The sequence below is a fragment of the Liolophura sinensis genome, chromosome 13, assembly GCF_032854445.1.
Source record: "Liolophura sinensis isolate JHLJ2023 chromosome 13, CUHK_Ljap_v2, whole genome shotgun sequence".
In the NCBI taxonomy this organism is placed as follows: Eukaryota; Metazoa; Mollusca; class Polyplacophora; order Chitonida; family Chitonidae; genus Liolophura; species Liolophura sinensis.
In genome coordinates, this window is record NC_088307.1 from 1,000,606 (window position 1) to 1,025,685 (window position 25,080).

At 40.4% G+C, this 25,080-nt stretch overlaps 1 protein-coding gene and 1 long non-coding RNA gene across 2 annotated transcripts; both read right to left on the bottom strand.

Moving 5' to 3' along the window:
- Positions 1–1,366: 1,366 nt before the first annotated feature.
- On the bottom strand, positions 1,367–24,278 carry LOC135480365 (protocadherin-like wing polarity protein stan; the record flags this gene model as incomplete). Its single annotated transcript, XM_064760195.1, has 9 exons — positions 24,248–24,278; positions 22,357–22,985; positions 15,649–15,760; positions 14,521–15,149; positions 11,543–11,714; positions 9,163–9,386; positions 3,800–4,045; positions 2,886–2,997; positions 1,367–1,707 (listed from the first exon to the last, which is right to left on the bottom strand). Coding segments are annotated over exons 1-9 (2,496 nt in total), but the record flags the coding sequence as incomplete, so codon positions are not given.
- Positions 18,233–21,498, bottom strand: LOC135480798 (uncharacterized). Its single transcript, XR_010445965.1, has 3 exons — positions 21,465–21,498; positions 19,668–19,891; positions 18,233–18,278 (listed from the first exon to the last, which is right to left on the bottom strand). It is a non-coding gene; the product is annotated as an uncharacterized LOC135480798 (long non-coding RNA).
- Positions 24,279–25,080: the final 802 nt, after the last annotated feature.

Here is a 25,080-nt window from a genome sequence, read left to right on the forward strand (position 1 = left end):
ACAATAGTAACGACTTCAAACTCTTCTTCTTGTTCTTACACCTCCTTCACAAAACTTCAAGCCAACACAGATGTTACGAGAAATACATACACAGCAAACAGGAAGTCAAGTCTCCCAGTCTTCTAATATATATCGTGATGAGAGCCTAGTAAAATGCAAACGCCACTCATGGTATTACACTGACTTGGTTCCTGTTAAGTTTAGCCCGCGTAAAGACTCCATCAGGACACACCGTTTTTCTCGTGGAAGTAGCTTTTTACTGACGACAAAAACAGCAAGCAAAACCATTCCCAGCAGTTACATGTGAAACCGTTGTCAAAAGAAAACGAGGTAAGGAATTTATTTTATGCAATATGTAGAAGCGATGCGAAACTTTCAAACCAATCGAGCGGTGAAGACTGGTTGAGATCAGAAAATCATCCTGTGTAAAACGGTTTGGATTTGTGAGACATTAAAACGCTTTCCTGCCAACTCACCAGACACTGAGGATGTTTGGATGTAATACCGCAATGTCTGCCTAGGCACATCCGCGTCCTGCGCAGACACCGTCACCATGGTAACGCCAGACACCTCCTCCTCAACAGTGACGTTGTACATGTCTTTCATAAAGACGGGATCGTGGTTATTGGTTCGTTCTAACATTACCTGAAACCACATTGAGATTTTATTGAACAGATGATTAGGTATAAAATCACCACTATCATGAGTTTTAAGGTTATCATGTGACTTCTGTTCCACATTCTTCCTTTACGTACTACTGGACAACTAAGACATACAGTTTGTATATTTGTTAATTTAAGGTCAACGTCATCAGCTTCATCCAAATCGGTATCAGTTCTGGTTTATGTCATGTTGGACTGTCGGGTTTTCATGCTTGTCTTTCTAACTTCGGTTAAACCAGTTAATTACTTCTGACTCCGGATAACAGACTAACTATTTCACTTATGATACATATCTATGTTTTGAGGGCTTGTGGTCGTTATATTATCGATGAAACTGTAAATGTGACTTCCAACACGGATTTTTCTGGTTGACGGGAACTTGGCATGTTATGTATAGCACTGTCACAACTTACTGTCACGGTGGCGTTGTCATCAAATGTTCCATCCGTGACGCGCACGCGCAGTGAGAGCTGTTCATTGGCGGTGCTGTATAGAAGATCTGTTATATTGATGACTTTGGAGACAGACAGCTCACCATTCGCGGGGTTTATCTCGAAGTACTGAGATGGGGTGATGAGATCGAACCTCAGACCCGTCACGCCGTCTTCATCCGTGACCGACATCTGCGTAAGGATTGTGTCCACCGGATCTCCGTGCTCAACGAGAACGCGGTAAAACTTCGGATTAAACACAGGCGGATTATCGTTCAGGTTCGTCACCGTCACGCAGACTGCTGCTGTTGCGCTCATGGGTGGAACGCCCAGATCCGTGGCCATTACCTCAAAACATATTCTCCTTTCCGATGGGTTTTCAAAATCCAGCACTGTACTGGTTGAAATGTTTCCAGAAGGTCCTATGTTAAAATAAGGAGAATTAACGGTGTACACAACTTTGCCACTGAGCCCGCTGTCCGCGTCACTGGCGGACGTCACAAGCAGCACGTAATTGACAGGCATGTTCTCAGTGATGTTAACCTCGTATGTCTGCCGGGAGAATTTTGGCGGGTGCACGTTGGGGGATGAGGCAGTGGAACAGTCCGCCAAACCTGTAAAACACGTATGAATTATCAACACTTCAAGTGAATAGCAAGTTTATTTGAGATCTAGTATGCATGTACCCCTAGTATACACGTACCCCTGGTGTTGACGTAACCCTAGTATTCACGCACGCCTAATATACACGTACCCCTAGTATAGTCGTTCCCCTTGTATACACGTACCCCTTGTATAAAAGTACCCCAGTATACATGTACCCCTTGTATACAAGTACACCTAGTATGCACGTACATGTGATCCTTGTATACACGTACCCCTAGCAGATTGCTAGTTTTGCGGTCTTACATTATGCCGTGGACCATAATATACCACATGATTGTCTACACAATTATATATATATATTAAAAATATCCATGTATGTGCACGGCATATGTTAAAGTGTGACCAATAGAATTTAACAGCTCATATGCGGTTCAAATGTAATCTCCATGTACAACATTTGGCATGTTTCCCGTTGACGCTTACACGCACAAGTATGTCAGAACAATTTAACCGTGGGCACCGAGAACAGTTTGATAACTGGTTATATGTACCCAGGTGTGAATGGACACTTGACACGGCTCTTTATATCCAGGTGTGAATGGCACTTAACACGGCTGTGTATACCCCGGTGTGAATAGCAGGTCAGAAGTCAGAAGTTTGTTCAGGCTGTTCCTAACAAATCTAAACCCTTGCAATCCTAAAAACAGATGTTTGGCATTTGGGATCAAATAACAAGCGTAGTCCAGAGTATTGGATAACATGGACAATAGGGATCCTACCATTTTCTCCAAACGCGTCTTTTCAAAAAAAGTCAGTGACCTATTTTTTGGCTTCAGCACACCTTAGGCGGAACTATTTGAAATTAAATATTGTCTTAATTAATGAACTACATGTACTGTTATCAACAATTACAAAATACGTTAATAAATGCACGCAACTTAGCACTTTCGGGTAAGGTTTGACAAGACTCTTTTGCCCAGATAAAACACAAGACACATAAAATGACTCAATTATGTATCTTTGACAGAGAAGGAAGCCATTTCCATATGAAGCTTGTCCCTCGAATGTGGATAGTTTTAAACTACCAACTAATGCAGAAAAGGTGTGATGGACATATAATGTAACCATGGAAACGGACCAGCATGTGATCTGACATTGGGTCACTGGCGCGTTTCCTTGTACTTACGTAAAACATCCTGTATGGAGCTACCATCGTCCCCAGGACGTAGAAGGGCCATATTGATATCCAACACTTCATTTCTTGAGGGCATATTCGGGTTAAATGCCCGGACCCTAAGCTGTTGATAAAATACACGCCTGATTGAATATTTGGTTGAATACATAATTGATTCATGGAATGATTGGATAATTAATGCAACAACTGATGTTGCATGTACTGATACAGTCAAACACTTAAATATACAATAATACCAAACACAGCTCACTGAAAAGTCCGACATCGTTCATCTCACACTTCATACATGTGATAATTATTCATTTACTCTGCCTGAGTTAAATGAAACAACAGGGACGACGGTAAAACTAAAAGTGAATGCTGATTGGAGGCATGTTCCGCACAATGCATGGAAGTCCGATGGAGGCCAGTAGTAGACCTGTCAATTCGTCCTTATACTGGTTACCTGCTAGCACCGGGCACTGTCTGGTTTCCTGCTATCATCATGCTGAACCCAGCCGTGTAATTGGAAATATTCTTGAGCATGGCGTAAAACCCCAAATCAATAAGTAATTAAATAAATAAATATTCGAATTATTAACAAACTGATTCCTTAAAACTTAAAGCATTAAACTGTGTTCTGTATGTTGTGATATTACGGGCTAATTATGACTTGAACCATCATACATGCCCACATTACTGGCTCTTAGCATATTGCAAAAGCATAGATACTATAAGAAAAGTGAGAAGTCCCATATTTGACGTTTCAGTATGCCTACAAAATTTTATCTGTCGTCTTAAGGAGTAACCTGGAGTATCCTGAAGTCGACAACTAAAATTTTGTCGATATACTGAAACATGAAATAAGTGACTTCTCAGAATTTATTCCATCTTATGAGCGCACTACTCTATTATCAGGCTATTTAACCTTTGTGATGCCGTAAAATACAACGGAAGTGATTGTGGATGAACTGACCTTTTGCGAGAAGCAGCTGACGGTCTTTACACAGTCGTCTCCACCAGTCCGCCACGGTGGTTATCTCACTCGTATCTTTATCCAGTCTGAACGCCCCGCTTGCACTGGAGATCAACTCGTACTCTATCCTTGCGTTCTCACCAATGTCAAGGTCAGTTGCTGTGGAAGTTGCGTACCGCTGGCCGGAAGTATACGTCTTTTTGAAGGAAAAGTATTCATCATTTATGTCATGTATGTCATCATTTAATCAGATTTGTTTTATGTGTGAAAAGAAGAAGAAAACGTTTGAATCAGTGCATGAACACAGACTAAATACTTATACACACACGCTTACTACAGTAAGCTACGAGAATGGCTCTAATGAGTTGAAGCTTAACACTACAACTAAAATAGAAGTCATGAAGTTAGAGCGTATTATGCTATATGCTGCAGTGTTTCATACAGAGTGTATTCTGCTATATTCTGCAGTGTTTTATACAGAGTGTATTATGCTATATGCTGCAGTGTTTTATACAGAGTGTATTATGCTATATGCTGCAGTGTTTTATACAGAGTGTATTATGCTATATTCTGCAGTGTTTTATACAGAGTGTATTATGCTACATGCTGCAGTGTTTTATACAGAGTGTATTATGCTATATGCTGCAAGTGTTTTATACAGAGTGTATTATGCTATATTCTGCAGTGTTTTATACAGAGTGTATTATGCTATATTCTGCAGTGTTTTATACAGAGTGTATTATGCTATATGCTGCAGTGTTTTATACAGAGCGTATTATGCTATATGCTGCAGTGTTTTATACAGAGTGTATTATGCTATATTCTGCAGTGTTTTATACAGAGTGTATTATGCTACATGCTGCAGTGTTTTATACAGTGTGTATTATGCTATAGGAGGCAGTTTTTTATACAGAGTGTATTATGTTATAGGAGGCAGTGCTTTATACAGAGTGTATTGTACTATATGCTGCAGTGTTTTATACAGAGTGTATTATGCTATATGCTGCAGTGTTTTATACAGAGTGTATTATGCTATATTCTACAGTGTTTTATACAGAGTGTATTATGCTATATTCTGCAGTGTTTTATACAGAGTGTATTATGCTATATGCTGCAGTGTTTTATACAGAGCGTATTATGCTATATGCTGCAGTGTTTTATGCTATATGCTGCAGTGTTTTATACAGAGTGTATTATGCTATATGCTGCAGTGTTTCATACAGAGTGTATTATGCTATATTCTGCAGTGTTTTATACAGAGTGTATTATGCTACATGCTGCAGTGTTTTATACAGAGTGTATTATGCTATATTCTACAGTGCTTTATACAGAGTGTATTATGCTATATTCTGCAGTGTTTTATACAGAGTGTATTATGCTATATGCTGCAGTGTTTTATACAGAGCGTATAATGCTATATGCTGCAGTGTTTTATGCTATATGCTGCAGTGTTTTATACAGAGCGTATTATGCTATATGCTGCAGTGTTTTATGCTATATGCTGCAGTGTTTTATACAGAGCGTATTATGCTATATGCTGCAGTGTTTCATACAGAGTGTATTATGCTATATTCTGCAGTGTTTTATACAGAGTGTATTATGCTACATGCTGCAGTGTTTTATACAGAGTGTATTATGCTATATGCTGCAAGTGTTTTCTACAGAGTGTATTATGCTATATGTTGCAATTTATTATACAGATTGTATTGTACTATATGCTGCAGTGTTTTATACAGAGTGTATTATGCTATATGCTGCAGTGTTTTATACAGAGTGTATTATGCTATATGTTGCAATTTGTTATACAGAGTGTATTGTACTATATGCTGCAGTGTTTTATACACAGTGTATTGTGCTATATGCTGCAGTGTTTTATACAGAGTGTATTATGCTATATGCTGCAGTGTTTTATACAGAGTGTAGTATGCTATATGTTGCAATTTGTTATACAGAGTGTATTGTACTATATGCTGCAGTGTTTTATACAGAGTGTATTATGCTATATGCTGCAGTGTTTTATACAGTGTGTATTATGCTATATTCTGCAGTGTTTTATACAGAGTGTATTATGCTATAGGAGGCAGTGTTTTATACAGAGTGTATTATGCTGTATGCTGCAGTGTTTTATACAGAGTGTATTATGCTATATGCTGCAGTGTTTTATACAGAGTGTATTATGCTATATGCTGCAGTGTTTTATACAGTGTGTATTATGCTATAGGAGGCAGTGTTTTATACAGAGTGTATTATGCTATATGCTGCAGTGTTTTATACAGAGTGTATTATGCTATATGCTGCAGTGTTTTATACAGAGTGTATTGTACTATATGCTGCAGTGTTTTACACAGAGTGTATTATGCTATATGTTGCAATTGTTATACAGAGTGTATTGTACTATATGCTGCAGTGTTTTATACAGCGTGTATTATGCTATATGTTGCAATTTGTTATACAGAGTGTATTGTACTATATGCTGCAGTGTTTTATACAGAGTGTATTATGCTATATGTTGCAATTTGTTATACAGAGTGTATTGTACTATATGCTGCAGTGTTTTATACAGAGTGTATTATGCTATATTCTGCAGTGTTTTATACAGAGTGTATTATGCTACATGCTGCAGTGTTTTATACAGAGTGTATTATGCTATATGCTGCAAGTGTTTTATACAGAGTGTATTATGCTATATTCTGCAGTGTTTTATACAGAGTGTATTATGCTATATTCTGCAGTGTTTTATACAGAGTGTATTATGCTATATGCTGCAGTGTTTTATACAGAGCGTATTATGCTATATGCTGCAGTGTTTCATACAGAGTGTATTATGCTATATTCTGCAGTGTTTTATACAGAGTGTATTATGCTACATGCTGCAGTGTTTTATACAGTGTGTATTATGCTATAGGAGGCAGTTTTTTATACAGAGTGTATTATGCTATAGGAGGCAGTGCTTTATACAGAGTGTATTGTACTATATGCTGCAGTGTTTTATACAGAGTGTATTATGCTATATGCTGCAGTGTTTTATACAGAGTGTATTATGCTATATTCTACAGTGTTTTATACAGAGTGTATTATGCTATATTCTGCAGTGTTTTATACAGAGTGTATTATGCTATATGCTGCAGTGTTTTATACAGAGCGTATTATGCTATATGCTGCAGTGTTTTATGCTTAATGCTGCAGTGTTTTATACAGAGCGTATTATGCTATATGCTGCAGTGTTTCATACAGAGTGTATTATGCTATATTCTGCAGTGTTTTATACAGAGTGTATTATGCTATATTCTGCAGTGTTTTATACAGAGTGTATTATGCTATATTCTACAGTGTTTTATACAGAGTGTATTATGCTATATTCTGCAGTGTTTTATACAGAGTGTATTATGCTATATGCTGCAGTGTTTTATACAGAGCGTATTATGCTATATGCTGCAGTGTTTTATGCTATATGCTGCAGTGTTTTATACAGAGCGTATTATGCTATATGCTGCAGTGTTTCATACAGAGTGTATTATGCTATATTCTGCAGTGTTTTATACAGAGTGTATTATGCTACATGCTGCAGTGTTTTATACAGAGTGTATTATGCTATATGCTGCAAGTGTTTTCTACAGAGTGTATTATGCTATATGTTGCAATTTATTATACAGAGTGTATTGTACTATATGCTGCAGTGTTTTATACAGAGTGTATTATGCTATATGCTGCAGTGTTTTATACAGAGTGTATTATGCTATATGTTGCAATTTGTTATACAGAGTGTATTGTACTATATGCTGCAGTGTTTTATACACAGTGTATTGTGCTATATGCTGCAGTGTTTTATACAGAGTGTATTATGCTATATGCTGCAGTGTTTTATACAGAGTGTAGTATGCTATATGTTGCAATTTGTTATACAGAGTGTATTGTACTATATGCTGCAGTGTTTTATACAGAGTGTATTATGCTATATGCTGCAGTGTTTTATACAGTGTGTATTATGCTATATTCTGCAGTGTTTTATACAGAGTGTATTATGCTATAGGAGGCAGTGTTTTATACAGAGTGTATTATGCTGTATGCTGCAGTGTTTTATACAGAGTGTATTATGCTATATGCTGCAGTGTTTTATACAGAGTGTATTATGCTATATGCTGCAGTGTTTTATACAGTGTGTATTATGCTATAGGAGGCAGTGTTTTATACAGAGTGTATTATGCTATATGCTGCAGTGTTTTATACAGAGTGTATTATGCTATATGCTGCAGTGTTTTATACAGAGTGTATTATGCTATATGCTGCAGTGTTTTATACAGAGTGTATTGTACTATATGCTGCAGTGTTTTACACAGAGTGTATTATGCTATATGTTGCAATTGTTATACAGAGTGTATTGTACTATATGCTGCAGTGTTTTATACAGCGTGTATTATGCTATATGTTGCAATTTGTTATACAGAGTGTATTGTACTATATGCTGCAGTGTTTTATACAGAGTGTATTATGCTATATGTTGCAATTTGTTATACAGAGTGTATTGTACTATATGCTGCAGTGTTTTATACACAGTGTATTGTGCTATATTCTGCAGTGTTTTATATGGAGTGTATTATGCTACATGCTGCAGTGTTTTATATTATTAGTATGTATCACGGTCCAGAGTTCTCTAATACATGTAGCCCGATAAGTTAAATCAGTCCACGGCAATTGTGAAATGGTATATGATATCTTTATTTCAGAAAAAAAAAGCGTGGGTATTTGTATCCGGTATCCGAAATGCACCGAACGAATTGTTTGATTTTTCAACATAAAAATTACAAGATAAAGATTAAAACCAAAGCTGCAACGAGAGTGTCATACATGTAGTTGGATGTTGTAGTAGTAGTGCAGTACGGCTTTTGTGATAAGAGTAGGTTGTAGGAGTAGTGCAGTACGGTTTTTGTGATAAGAGTAGGTTGTAGGAGTAGTGCAGTACGGCTTTTGTGATAAGAGTAGGTTGTAGGAGTAGTGCAGTACTGTACATGTGGTAACAGTAGGATGTAGGAGTAGTGCAGTACTGTACATGTGGCAACAGTAGGATGTAGGAGTAGTGCAGTACGGTACTTGTGGTAAGAGAAGGGTAGCTGTGGTAAGATTAGGATGTAGGAGTGGTGCGGTACGGTTTTTGTCGTAAGAGTAGGTTGTAGGAGTAGTGCAGTACGGTATCTGTGGCAAGAGTAGGTTGTAGGAGTAATGCAGTACGGTTTTTGTAGTAACGGGAGGTTGTAGGAGTAATGCAGTACGGTTTTTGTGGTAAGAGGAGGTAGTAGGAGTAGTGTAGTACGGTACCTGTGGTAACAGGAGGTTGTAGGAGTCGGTGTCGTATCTGGGAGGGTTGTCATTGACATCAGTCACGGTGATGGAGAGAGTAGCTGTGCCAGTCATCACCGGGCCAGGGTTACCGTCGTCAACGGCGTACAAAAGGAGGCTAAGTCTGTCACCCAGTGGACCTTCTCTGTCCAGAGGCGCCACCAGAGTTACCGTTCCTGACGTTGGGTTTATAGATATCAACCCTGTAACGACAGACAAAAGCAAGAATGGTAGTATGCTTGGGGGTTTACTACGCACTTAACAATTTTTCACCATATGACGGCGAAAATTCATTAGGCGTGTGTACATGTACTGTGTTTTCTTGTGGCAAGTCCATGCCGCATAAGTGTTGTCGTCGCTGAAGTTCAATGCCGAAGACACCAAATATGACATCACACCCAGTCACAATATACTGACATCGGGCCAGCTAGTCCTATTTTGATCTCCGGTCTCTGGACTTCGAGGATGACGCTCTAACCATTAGGCCACCTTAGAGGTAAGAAATCCAGTGAAAGTTATACATCCGGTGATAGTTACACATCCAATGATGACTGAAATCGGGAGACCGGCTTCAAACTGGGGTCGTGTAATACCACAGGCTATAAAAATGGTGTTTGTTCTTGCCCTGCTTGGCGCCCAGCACCGTGAGGTCAGAGCAACGAAATAAGAAGAAACAGTATTAAATCATTAAGTCAGCCGTTAAACCCCAAGCATTCATTCTTTCGTACCAGTGATATTTACACATCCAATGATAGTCACACATTCAATGATAGTTACACATCCAATGATAGTTACACATCCAATGATAGTTACACATCCAATGATAGTCACACATCCAATGATAGTCACACATTCAATGATAGTTACACATCCAATGATATTTTTTTTTTTTTTTTTTTTGATTGGTGTTTTACGCCGTACTCAAGAATATTTCACTTATACGACGGCGGCCAGCATTATGGTGGATGGAAACCGGGCAAAGCCCGGGGAAACCCACGACCATCCGCAGGTTGCTGGCAGACCTTCCCACTTACGGCCGGAGAGGAAGCCAGCATGAGCTGGACTTGAACTCACAGCGACCGCATTGGTGAGAGGCTCCTAGGTCATTACGCTGCGCTAGCGCGCTAACCGACTGAGCCACGGAGGCCCCTTCCAATGATAGTTACACATCCAATGATAGTCACACATCCAATGATAGTTACACATCCAATGATAGTCACACATCCAATGATAGTTACACATCCAATGATAGCTACACATCCAATGATAGTCACACATCCAATGATAGTTACACATCCAATGATAGTCACACATCCAATGATAGTTACACATCCAATGATAGTCACACATCCAATGATAGTTACACAGCCAGTGATAGTCACACATCCAATGATAGTTACACAGCCAATGATAGTCACACATCCAATGATAGTCACGCATTCAATGACAGTTACAAATCCAATGATAGTTACACATCCAATGATAGTTACACATCCAATGATAGTCACACATCCAATGATAGATACACAGCCAATGATAGGCACACATCCAATGATAGTTACACGGCCAATGATAGTTGCACATCCAGTGCTAGTCACACATTCAATAATATTTACGCATCCAGTGATAGTTACTTATCCACTGATAATTCTAAGTATTCAACGGTGATTCCTTCCACATACGTGTAACTGACCTCATATCAAAGTGGACAAAAAGAGTCAAATGAAAATTTTGTCGTATTGATAAGCCTATCATTTATCAGTGGGATAATGCTGGTACAACGCCCAAAATCAACCACTGACTGGCGTCTGGTCAGTGGGATCCTGGCTGATTTGGTAGAAGCCTTAAGTTAGGGTGTTTATCAAGTGTTTAGTGAAGGACGCTCGGTTTATTGCGGGAATCTCATTTTCAGTTTCCGCCCGCTATAAACCTGACTACGGCAGAATATATGCAAAAGTGTCTAGTATGGCTTTAAACACCAATTTAATAATTCAAAAAATCTTATTCTTGCCAACACGCATGGAGGGATCTTCGTCCAGGATACAATGATATTTGCGGAATGTAACTCTCGGTATCGATCAACAAGAAGTGTTGGGGAAAGTTACGGGAAATAACTGCTTTTAATGTGACGGATCGACGGTAAGCCATCCCCATCTCCATTTACCCCATCTTCACACGCGCATTAAATCTTCCCTAGCGTAAATTTATGTCAACCGACTGGTCCCCATAATCAACTAACCTGTTCTGAGTCTCGTCGAACCAAAAACGTTCACAAAATAAATACTTTCCGCAACTACAAGTATAGAAACCTCACAGTCTACGTCTTTAATCGTTTAACACGTAATCTCTGACTACATACCTAGACTAGGTACGTTTCCCAAGAGGTAGGTTACTTGCTGGTGAGGCACCTCTCGGTTGTCAGTGGCTCGGACCGTCACCAGGCCTACACCAGATCTGTTCTCTTCGACCGTCACGTTGTATACTGGGACGTCAAACACGGGTGGATATCTGTTCTTGTCTTCAACCTTTACCTGTGTTGATGGAAATAAAAATAAGTTATCACAATTTCATTTCCGCTCCTGTAACAGTAATGTGTATTTACTGTACGGTGCAGGTATATTTAACGTTTGCTTGCTTACTGTTCGGTATCTTTAACGTGGAGACTGGTTTAATGTAGGGTATCCTTAACGTGAAGACTTGTTTATTGTAGGGTATGCCTAACGTCAGGAATTTTTTACTGTTCGGTATCTTTAATGTGGAGACTTCTTTAATGTAGGGTATCCTTAACGTGAAGATTTGTTTACTGTAGGTACCTTTTACGTGGAGACTTGTTTACTGTCGGGTATGCTTAACATGGAGACTTGTTTACTGTAGGGTATCCTTAACGTGGAGATTTGTTTAACGTAGGGTATCCTTAACGTGAAGATTTGTTTACTGTGGGGTATCCTTAACTCGAAGACTTGTTTACTGTAGGGTATCTTTCACGTGGAGATTTGTTTACTGTAGGGTATCCTTAACGCGAAGACTTGTGTATTGTAGGGTATGCTTGACGTGAACACTTGTTTACTAGAGCTTACCTTAAGGTGGAGATTGGTTTACGGTAGGGTATCCTTAACGTGGAGACTTGCTTACCGTAGGGTATCTTTTACGTGGAGGCTTGTTTACTGTAAAGTATCCTTAACGCGAAGACTTGTTTATTGTTGGGTATGTTTAACGCAAAGACTTGTTTACTGGAGGGTATCCTTAACGCGAAGACTTGTGTATTGTAGGATATGCTTGACGTGAACACTTGTTTACTAGAGCTTACCTTAAGGTGGAGATTGGTTTACGGTAGGGTATCCTTAACGTGAAGACTTGTTTACTGTAGGGTATGCTTAACGTCAGGAATTTTTTACTGTTCGGTATCTTTAATGTGGAGACTTCTTTAATGTAGGGTATCCTTAACGTGAAGATTTGTTTACTGTAGGTACCTTTTACGTGGAGACTTGTTTACTGTCGGGTATGCTTAACATGGAGACTTGTTTACTGTAGGCTTTCCTTAACGTGGAGATTTGATTACTGTAGGGTATCTTTAACGTGGAGATTTGTTTAACGTAGGGTATCCTTAACGTGAAGATTTGTTTACTGTGGGGCATCCTTAACGCGAAGACTTGTTTACTGTAGGGTATCTTTTACGTGGAGATTTGTTTACTGTAGGGTATCCTTAACGCGAAGACTTGTGTATTGTAGGGTATGCTTGACGTGAACACTTGTTTACTAGAGCTTACCTTAAGGTGGAGATTGGTTTACGGTAGGGTATCCTTAACGTGGAGACTTGCTTACCGTAGGGTATCTTTTACGTGGAGGCTTGTTTACTGTAAAGTATCCTTAACGCGAAGACTTGTTTATTGTTGGGTATGTTTAACGCGAAGACTTGTTTACTGGAGGGTATCCTTAATGCGAAGACTTGTGTATTGTAGGGTATGTTTAACGCGAAGACTTGTTTACTGGAGGGTATCCTTAACGTGAAGACTTGTTTATTGAAGGGTATGTTTAACGCGAAGACTTGTTTACTGTAGGGTATCTTTAAGGTGGAGATTGGTTTAATGTAGGGTATCCTTAACACGAAGACTTGTTTATTGTAGGATATGCTTGACGTGAAGAGTTGTTTACTGGAGGGTATCTTTTACGTGGAGACTTGTTTACTCTAGGTATCCTTAACGTGTAGACTTGTTTAATGTAGGGTATCCTTAATGTGGAGACTTGTTTACTGGAGGGTATCCTTAAGGTGGAGATTGGTTTAATGTAGGGTATGCTTAACGTGGAGACTTGGTTAATGTAGTCTATCCTTAACGTGGAGACTTGTTTAATGAAGGGTTTCCTTAACGTGGAGACTTGATTAATGTAGGTTATCCTTAACGCTAAGACTTATTTAATGTGAGGTATCCTTAACGTGGAGGTACCCGACGCGTGATATAACAGAAATAGTCTTGACTAAACCAACTGTTTTAAACACGTTCGATGGTAACCATTGACTAGCCGGCTGCAGAATGTCGTGGGTTTCACCCGGGTTCTGCTCGGTTTCCCCGCACCATAATGCTGGCCGCCATCATATTCTTTAATATGGCGTAAAACAATAATCAAATAAATAAATACATCAAATTTATTTGATTGGAGTTTTTACTCCGAATTTCACTTACACGACGGCCGCCAACATTATGGTGGGATGAAACCGAGCAGAGTCTGGGGGAAGCTCACGACCACCTGCAGATTGCTGGTGACCTTACCAGGTACGACCGGAGAGGACTTTCACAACGATCGCATTGGTGGGAGGCGCCTGAGTGTTTTCCCCGCACTGGCACGCTAACCACTCAGACGGCCGACACCGTTCATTTTACAGGGCATGGGGTAATCAAACTGTCTTAGATTGCTGTCAAACTTAATCTTAACTTAAAACCACTTACTGTGCAAAAAGTGTGACTTAAGTAGTAAGTTTTAGTTTAATAGTTCTCATTCGTTCAAGGTTTTTCACGACCTTCATGGTCTCCATGTTTTTCGCAGTACTCAAGAATATTTCACATGTACAACGGCGGCCAGCAATATGGTGGGAGGAAACCGAGCAGAGCCGGTGGGAAACCCACAATCACAAGCAGATTGCTGGCAGACCTCCCCACATATGGATTGAGTGGAAGCCAGCATAAGCTGGATTTGAACTCATTTGTGAGAGACTCCTGGGTCATTGCACAGCGCTGCCCAGTTAGATGTAATACCAAAAGATAATTCTTTTGTCACACTTTAAAGTCACACTTTAGTGTAAGGTAGCTGTATAATCCAAGGCTAAGTTTGTCCAGTACTCACTGTAACAGTGACGTCATTTGTGAAAATTCCATCTGTTACTCTGACCATGAGAGAGACGATGTCACCGGTGGAACCCTGAAGAAGGTCGGCCACGTCTATAGCTTTGGCGACAGTTATCTCCCCTGTTGTGGGATTAATGGAGAAGTAGTCCTGCTGACCCAGCAGTGAGAAGCGCAGTGTGTCATCGTCTTTATCCGAGGCGGTAATATTAGCCACAGAGGTGCCGGGAGGATCGCCTTCCTTTACACTGGCCGTGTAGCCCGTGGCACCAAATTCAGGTCTATTATCATTAATATTCATCACGTTCAAACAGACCGTTGTTGTTGCACTCCTAGGAGGCGTGCCCAAATCTGTGGCCGTAACGTCAGCGCAGATTCTTCTTTCCGAGGGGTTTTCAAAGTCCACATCTTTGATGATGGAAATGTTACCGGATGGCTCTATGGTGAGGTAGGGAGAATTCAAATTGTAGGTGACAATACCGCTTTGGCCTCGGTCCGGGTCACTGGCTGACAAAGTCTTAATGACGGTGTTTATAGAGACGTTTTCGTACACCTTTATGTCGTAGACATTCTCCGAAAAACTAGGATCGTAGTTGTTAGGTAACGGTGCCTGGGAGCAGTCTACCAAACCTGCAATTGGAGATTATTTTCTTGAAAATCTTCAAACATTCGCATTTCTGTGCAAGCTTGTAATTGGCCCTGCACATTGATCAAGTTTTGGAGGATGGGGTACCTCCCGGAACAATCAAGCAAAATGCTTGAAACGCTTTAGGACAATGTAAAAGTGTGTAATTCCACACGCTGACAACAGCAAATATACAGCGCCTTTTGATCTTTGTATATGTATGTACATGTACCATGCCACTCTCTGGCAGCATAACATTTTTCATCATCTCTGTATACATGTATGAAGTCGCATACTGACGACAGCAAATCACTAAGATATGTATGTGATATTGATTTAAGTCTGTCAGGTTATTTAATTCTATTACGTGGTTTACTAAAGTGTCCATCGTCACGTCACGTTATAGAAGCCTTAGATTATCTGGTAAAATGCTTACCCTAACGTTTTGCTTACACGCCCCCTTACATCATGCCATTCGGTGGACTGACCACCAAATTCACTTACCAGAGACACCGGGTACGTTGTTTCCGGTGAATCCAGGCGGGGTCAGTATGACGTTCACCACAAGACTGTCATTCATGGCCGTATTGGTAGGGTCCTTTGCGTATACTATGATCTAGAAACAAAGATGAAGTGAGTTAAAGCAGGCGTTCTTACACAAGATCATACCTTGTGTTTATATCTATTTTATTTATTTTATTGGTATTTTACGCCGTACTCAAGAATATTTCACTTATACGACAGCCGGCATCATTATGTTGGGAGGAAACCAGGCACAGCCAGGGGAAAACTCACGACCACCTGCAGGTTGCTGGAAGACCTTCCGACGTACGGCCGGAGAGGAAGCCAGCATTATCGCGTATTTATAACACTCGGCTCATGTAAGTATGCAGAACTGGGAACTGAGCACGAACGCACATTGTTTTGCTTTCAGTCTACAATCACTCGAAGGCTGATTCTACTCAGCCATCTCTGAAGTAAGTTAAAATTTGAAATACGATTCAGGGGATAGTCACTTCTTGGACCGTATGAGTCAAAAGTTTGGCCTCCCCCCTAACATCAATAAACAAATATGTCAGATTTCAACATTCATTACGTTCCCCTCCGGCCATACCTTGTCCAACAGCAACCTCTGGTTAGTCGTGGGTTTCCCGGACTCTCCCCGATTTCCTCCCACAATAATGCTAGCCACCATCGTATAAGCAAAATATTCTTCAGTAAAATACCCATCAAGTAAATCAAATTTCATTGCAAAACACTAAAGATTTTCTAAAGGTTTTAACTTGGGATTTTGTGACAAATGGCAGTGTGGAATTATCCCCTGTGAATAAATGGATCAAATTACACTAGAATATGAACACCAGAATGGAAACATCAGAATATCAACACCAGAAACGAAACATCAAAATGTCAACACCAGAATGGAAACATTAGCATATCAATACCAGAATCGAAACATCAGAATATCAACACCAGAATGGAAACATCAGAATATCAACACCAGAATCCAAACATTAGAACATAAATACCAGAATGGAAACATCAGAATATCAACACCAGAATGGAAACATCAGAAAATCAACACCAGAATGGAAACATTAGCATATCAATACCAGATTCGAAACATCAGAATATCAACACGCGAATGGAAACATTAGCATATCAATACCGGAATGGAAACATCAGAATATTAACACCAGAATGGAAACATCAGAATATCAACACCAGAATGGAAACATCAGAATATTAACACCAGAATCGAAACATCAGAATTTCAACACCAGAATCGAAACATCAGAATCGAAACACCAGAATATCAACACCAGAATGGAAACATCAGAATATTAACACCCGAATGGCAACATTAGAATATCAACACCAGAATCAAAACATCAGAATATCAACACCAGAATGGAAACATCAGAATATCAATACCAGAATGGAAACATCAGAAAATCAACACCAGAATGGAAACATCAGAATATCAACACCAGAATCGAAACACCAGAATCGAAACATCAGAATATCAACACCAAAATCGAAACAATAGAATATCAACATCCGAATGAAAACATCAGAATATCAACACCAGAATCGAAACATCAGAATATCAAAACCAGAATCGAAACATCAGAATATCAACACCAGAACTAAAACATTAGAATATCAACACCAGAACTAAAACATTAGAATATTAACACCAGAATCGAAACATTAGAATACCAACACCGGAATCGAAACATTAGAGTATCAACACCAGAATCGAAACATGAGAATATCAACACCAGAATCGAAACATCAGAATATCAACACCAAAATCGAAACAATAGAATATCAACACCAGAATCGAAACATGAGAATATCAACACCCGAATGAAAACATCAGAATATCAACACCAGAATAGCACCACTAGAAAGGAACACCAGAACATCAATATCAGAATCAGAACATCAGAATATTAATATCAGAATCAGAACATCAGAATATTAATATCAGAATGGAAACATTGCAATATCAATATCAAAATCGGAACATCAGGGTTCCGTGGCTCAGTTGGTTAGCGCGCTAGCGCCGTGTGATGACCCAGCAGTCTCTCACCAATGCGGTCGCTGTCAGTTCAAGTCCAGCTCATGCTGGCTTCCTCTCCAGCCGTACGTGGGAAAATCAAAATCTCCAGTTTCTTCGTCAATCTGTCTGGATCAGATTATCAACATGGGAGTGCAAACGTGGAAGATTCATTTGACTTAAACGATGGAGGCCAGGACTATGGGTGATATTAAACCGCGCAGAGCCAGGTGAACAATCACGACTATCGGCAGGTTTGTTCGCGTATAGACCCTCCCACGTACGACCGGAAACTGCTGCAAGTCACTTTATTACACCGCTTGAATTTTAGATATAATATTTTCCCTCGACCAGGAGATGAATATACTCTAACCTTTTGGGAGAAGCAGCTGACAGTCTTTACACAGTCGTCTCCACAGTCCGCCACGGTCATTATCTCACTAGTATCTTTATCCAGTCTGAATGCCTCACTTCCGGCGGAGATCAACTCGTACTCTATCCTGGCGTTCTCACCAATGTCAAGGTCGGTTGCTGTGGGAAGTGTGTACCGCTGGCCGGAAGTGTATGTCTGTTTGAAGGTGGAGATATTTACTGACTCAAAATTGGATCAATCAGAATTTTATTCACAATTTTTTGAATAAGACAATTCAATCCAGTGAAAGTCGCTCTCTTGAAGATAGTATTGACAAAGTACTAAAAGCTACAACATTGAGGCAATACCAGCAGTATATTTCACTCACTCACCTTGGATGACTAGTCCAGGGAAAGTTGACTGTATTTAAGGTTCATTATAAAAGTCTGTCCATGAGATCATAATTGTTTTGGATGTTCATTGTAGCCCACGTGTTTATCTGTGAGAGTTTAGCTGTAGTTAGGGTTGATTATACATGCCAATTTAGGAAAGTCAATTGTTATTTCGGTTAATTCTTGACAGAGTGGTTAAGGAGAAAACTTCCCGCTGTAGGCCGCTGAGGCCCCATCGCACCTCCCTGGTTACCAGAAAACTTTCTGACGCAAGGCTGCAACCAAATAAGGGAGAGCCAACAGAGAAACATGGTAACCACGTAGTTCCGAGACATTCTAAAATACTCGAAACCCGGCCGCTGAGCGACCAAATAATGACTGTTCTGATATACCTTGGATAAGAGTAGGCTGTAGAAGAAGTGTAATACAGTAGCTGTGGTATGGGTAGGCTGTAAGAGTAGTGTAGTACATTGGCTGTTGTAAGAGTAGGTTGTACGAGTAGTGTATTACGGTAGCTGTGGTAAGAGTATGTTGTAGGAGTAGTGTATTACAGTACCGGAGGTAAAAGTAGTTTATAGGAGTAGTGTAGTACGGTAGCTGTGTTAGGAGTAGGTTGTAAGAGTAGAGTAGTAGCTGTGGTAACGGAAGGCTGTAAGAGTAAGTGCGGTAGCCGTGGTAAGAGGGGGCACATGGGGTAACAGGAGCTTGTAGATGTAGTGTAGTACGGTAGCTGTGGTAAGGAGAGGTTGTAGGAGTAGTATAGTACGGTAGCTGGGCAAACGGTAGGTTGTAGAAGTAGTTTAGTACAGTAGCTGGGGTAACAGGAGATCAAGGGAGTAGTATAGCGGGGTACATGTGGTAAGAGTAGATTGAAGGAGTATTAGTACGGTACATGGGGTAACAGGAGGTTGTAGGTGCTGTGTAGTACGGTAGCTGTGGTAAGAGGAGGTACATGGGGTAACAGGAGGTTGAAGGCGTAGTGTAGTACGGTAGCTGTGGTAAGAGGAGGTTGTAGGAGTAGTATAGCAAGTACCTGTGGTAAGAGTACGTTGTAGGAGCTATGTAGTGCGGTACCGCTGGTAAGAGTAGGTTGTAGGTGCAGTGTATTATGGTACCGGTTTTAAGGATAGGTTGTTAGAGGCACCTTGGGTAACTTGGGGTTGTGGGACTAACTGTGGTAAGAGTAAGTTGTAGGAGTAATGTACTACTGTACCTGTGGTAATAGGAGACTGTAGGCGTCGGTGTCGTATCTGGGAGGGTTGTCATTTACATCAGCCACGGTAATATACAGGGTCGCTGTTCCAGTCATGACAGGGCCAGGGTTACCGTCGTCATTAGCGAACACAAGCAGGCTCAGTCTGTCACCTAGTGGACCTTCTCTGTCCAGAGGCGCCATCAGTGTTATAGCGCCTGACTTCTGGTGGATTTCTATTAACCCTGAAATCAAAACAAACCGTTGAGCGTTTTTTTTTTTTGTTAGCAAGCAGGCTACATTGATTTTATAATTTTCGTCCTTATTTTTGGATCTATTTGCCCGTTATGTTCAAGGTTGTTCACCCTTGCGATGACACGTGTAAGAGGTGTATAAGCAGAGACGTGTCTAACAAGGTATAGGGAAGTCCATACTCTGTAGAGTTGCCAATGATGTACATTTTCGATACGTATGACATAGCATTCATACTTTATTTTATTGATTTATTTGATTGGTGTTTTACGTCGGGCTCAAAAGCTTTTCACTCATACGACGGCGGCAAGCATTCTGGTGGGAGGAATGTGAGCAGAGCTGGGGCGAGACCCACGACCATCCGCAGGCTGATATGAATATTGCGGTTAGCAACGTTCAAATGCTTTACGATCTAGGTGAAACGCTAGTTACGTTAGCCCAAACTATCACTATACTTCACCATGTTTACTGATGATTGTTCTCGGAAGGGATTGTGATGTGAGGCTATTTTACCTCATGTTAAAGACAACGCCAGCTTCATGGCGCATACAGTAGTTGTGCGGCAGATGAGTGCAAACTTTCTGAATTACTCATCTGTACTCTTCCATTCACCAGCTTGGAACATCGTGCAGATCGTTTCGAGTGCGCCCCCTCCCCCCCCCCCCCCCCCCAACCACACAGCATGTCAAAGCTGTATGTCACAAAGCAGGCTTCTGTCAATCCTGTAGTAATTCTGGCCTCATATCACCTAGCTATTCGCGAATAATGAAGACCATCACGTCACAGTGAACACGAACAAGCGTGACTGGAGCATCGACAGCCAGTCGCCATTTTCGAATTGATCGAGTCGGTCGCACTCGGTGTCGGTCGCACTAAACATCAGCCGGAAAAGGTTAAACTCGTGGATCGTTTGGATTAAAACCAATGTCCCATATTAAAACGTTTCGAAGGTCACGGGATACCCGGTTATGTGGCGTATATAGCAGTCTAAAGCTTGGGAGGTTTGCCATAGCCGGTTATATGGCCGTTCTACATCAGTCTCAGTGGTTGAATCATTGCTGATAATTGTTAAATTATATCCAAAAACTAAATATATTAAATTACTATATACACATAACAGAAAAAGGTGATAATTTCTGTCTCAGTTTCGTTTTTGACACAGTTTGTTAACCAAGAGCAATAACTTTCACAACAAATGGTCGAAGCAAAGCAACAACAACGTATGCGTTTCAGTAGTTTTTGAGCATTAAAAACACTTTTGTGCTTCAAGACCGTGATTTATTCCTATTTTTTAGGATGAATAAATAAACCTTTAAAGTCAACTTTACTGTCTCTGTCCCTGAACTGGGGCTTACTTTCAACGTCTACAACAAAAAGGTTTAGCCGATAGCGAAATATTTTTTCTTTGTGAAATGGGTTAGACTAAAAGTGCTAGTCGTCTAACTGAATTACATGAAGTTAGTCGGTTTAGCTGTGCCTATAGACTTTTTGTGAAATTGTCCCCTGAGCTAGCTTATATTCATGTAGCCTGTCTGTTCAACAATAATCAGATGTGGCTAATCGTACCTGGAATGGGTTGAAGCCCCAGGCTGTAGGTGATTTCCTGACGAGGCTCCTCCCGATCGTCTGTCGCCAGAACCGTCACGAGCTCCGCACCGGAAATGTTCTCCTCTACAGTTACGTTGTACACAACTGGATTAAACTCGGGAGGAAAATGATTCCGATCCACGATCAAAAACTGTTACAAACACAGAATTTGGATTTTCTGATTATTAGTTCTAAATATTGTCTTTTCCATTCACTTGGTAAAAAATAATGAAAGCTACCCAAATGCTGTTGTTGCCATGATAATAGAGTGCGTAAGAAAATAGTCCATTAGAATAGTTTTCATATTAACTTGACTGATAGGCTTATATATTACCAACTGAATACATGATACCGCTTATGTAACCGGAATACTCAGTAATTCGGGACTGTGTTTTAGTATGCGTTGCATTTACATACTGGCAATTGGTCAATCGTTGTAGTTTATTCGGGACTATGTTGTAGTATGTGTTGTATTTACGTTTTGGCAATTGGTCAAACATTGTAGTTTATGTTGGACTATGCTGTAGTATGTGTTAACGATACGTACGGATAATTAGTTAAACATTGTTTATTCGGGACTATGTTGTTGTATGTGTTGTTAGTACGTTCAGACAGTTGGCCAAACATTGTAGTTTATTTGGCATATACTGATCTACTGGTATCCAGACTCCCGAATACTAGCCTTAGTTAGTGCACTGTTTTCATATGATACAGGATTGGTACTATAGGGTAGGCACGTGAATTGTCCTGGTTGCAAGGTGTAGGAGTGTGAGGGCAGCGAGTTTATGTAGGGCTATTCCCGCTGTGGGTAAGGAGAGTAAACATAAGGACATCGAGTGGTGTTAGAAAGAAAGCATATGCTTAGACTTACCAAAACCGGTGCGCCCTCCACGTACAGGCCGTCGTCGGCTCGGAGGTTGACAACGAAATTGGGAGAGCCTTTATCCGCCAAGACGTCCGACATTACAATCGTTTTGGTAGTGGTTATCTCCCCTGTTGACCTGTTAATCGCCAGGAAAGACTCGGCTAGGTGGAATTTAAAAACCAACGTGGCGTCTCTGTCACCGTCCGTGGCATTCGTGTGAATGACGCTTTTGTTCGGAGGATCGCCGTCCGTCAACGTGGCAGAGTAGAGAGTCTTACTCCACTTTGGTCGATGGTCGTTCACGTCGATGATATTGATGACCACATCGGCCTTAGCGGTGAGCGAAGGCTGGGCCTGGTCAGTAGCACTGACCACGAACCTTACTACTCTTGGTAGCCTGGGATCCTCGGCGTCAAGCTTGGCATTCACTTTGACATTACCCTCATTGTCAGTTGTAAACCAGGGGTTAGGAGGGTCTATACTAAACACCAAATCTCCAGGCGGGCCGGTGTCCGCGTCACTGGCGTTTACTGTTAATATGATTGTGCCTATATAGGTGTTTTCCTCACAGTTTACTTCGTACAGTTGCTTTGTAAATACAAGGGCACAGCTCGTTCCTTGTGCCAACAGAAGAGCTGAAACAAGGACAACAAATAAAGTCGTTTAGCACACGTTAAATCTGCTCAAATGAGGCCTGAAGAAAAACACAAATGACAGCATTTAATTGATGTAGGCCTACCAAAAATTGTAATCATTGAAAAATGATTGCCATGATTTTGCGAATGGATAGGAAACCATGGTTAATGATTGATGTCAGCCACGTTAACTGCATGAGATCTATGTCATTTTCTGCATGAGATCTATGTCATTTTCTGCATGAGATCTATGTCATTTTCTGCATGAGATCTATGTCATTTTCTGCATGAGATCTATGTCATTTTCTGCATGAGATCTATGTCATTTTCTGCATGAGATCTATGTTATTTTCTGCATGAAATCTATCTCATTTTCTGCATGAGATCTGTCATTTTCTGCATGAGATCTATGTCATTTTCTGCATGAGATCTATGTCATTTTCTGCATGAGATCTATCTCATTTTCTGCATGAGATCTATGTCATTTTCTGCATGAGATCTATGTCATTTTCTGCATGAGATCTATCTCATTTTCTACATGAGATCTGTGTCATTTTCTGCATGAGATCTATCTCATTTTCTGCATGAGATCTATGTCATTTTCGGCATGAGATCTATGTCATTTTCTGCATGAGATCTATGTCATTTTCTGCATGAGATCTATCTCATTTTCTGCATGAGATCTATGTCATTTTCGGCATGAGATCTATGCCATTTTCTGCATGAGATCTATGTCATTTTCTGCATGAGATCTATCTCATTTTCTGCATGAGATCTATCTCATTTTCTACCTCAACCACGAAACAGAATAAAGAATAACATAATAAATAATTGATTCGTGTTCTTATGCAGGACTGTTTCGCTTGCGGGACGACGGTCGGCTTTCTGGGTAGATGATTGTCATCAGAATAAAGAAGAAACCACCGCCCCTCACCATGTCTGTCCTAAGTGAAGGCCGCTTCGGGATCAGCAACCTCCTGTGGAAAGGAGGCATTTTCACCATCATGCTTTTCTGGCCAGGACATCAACGCTAAACATCTTCATACCAAACATCAAACCTAAATACCATCAACCTGGACATCAACACTAAACATTTTAATCCTGGACATGAACGCTAAATACCATCACCGTGGACATCAACGCTGAGCATCTTTATCCTGGACATTAACGCTCAATACCATCACCTTGGTCATCAACGCTACTCATCTTTATCCTGAACATCAACGCTACACACCATTATCCCGGACATCAATGCTAAATACCATCATCCTGGACATCAATGCCAAATATCATCGTTCCTGACACCAATGCTAAATATCATCATCTTGGACATCGATGCTAAATTTTATCTTCCTGGACATCAATGCTAAATGCCATCATCCTGGATATTCACGCTAATTTCCATCATGCTGGACATCAGCGCTAAATATCATCATCCTGGACATTAACGCTAAATATCTTAGTCCTTGACGTCCACGCTAAATAGCATCAAGGTGGATATCTACATGTCATCGCCCTGAACACTGAAGCTACCTACGATCATCCCGGACATCAACGTTAAATACCACCATCCTGGACATCAATGCTTAATATCATCGTTCTGGACATGAACGCTAAATACCATCACCGTGGACATCAATGCTAAACATCTTTATCCTGGACATCAACGCTAAATACCATCAACCTGGATATCAACGCTAAGCATCTTTATCCTGGACATCAACGCTAAGTACCATCACCGTGGACATCAACAATAAACATCTTTATCCCTGACATCAAGTCTAAATGTCATCGTCATGAACATTGAAGCTAAATACCATGAATCAATGCTAAATATCATCGTTCCTGACACCAAGGCTAAGTATCATCATCTTGGACATCAATGCTAAATGCCATTATCCAGGATAGCAATGCTAAATGCCATCATCCTGGATATTAACGCTAATTATCATCATGCTGGACATTAACGTAATCATGATCATCATGGATATCGACAATATATCCCATCGTCATGGAAATCGACGCGAACTATTATCATCCGAAGCATTAACGCTAACTATTTTTATCCTGGACATCAATGGTAAATATCATTGTC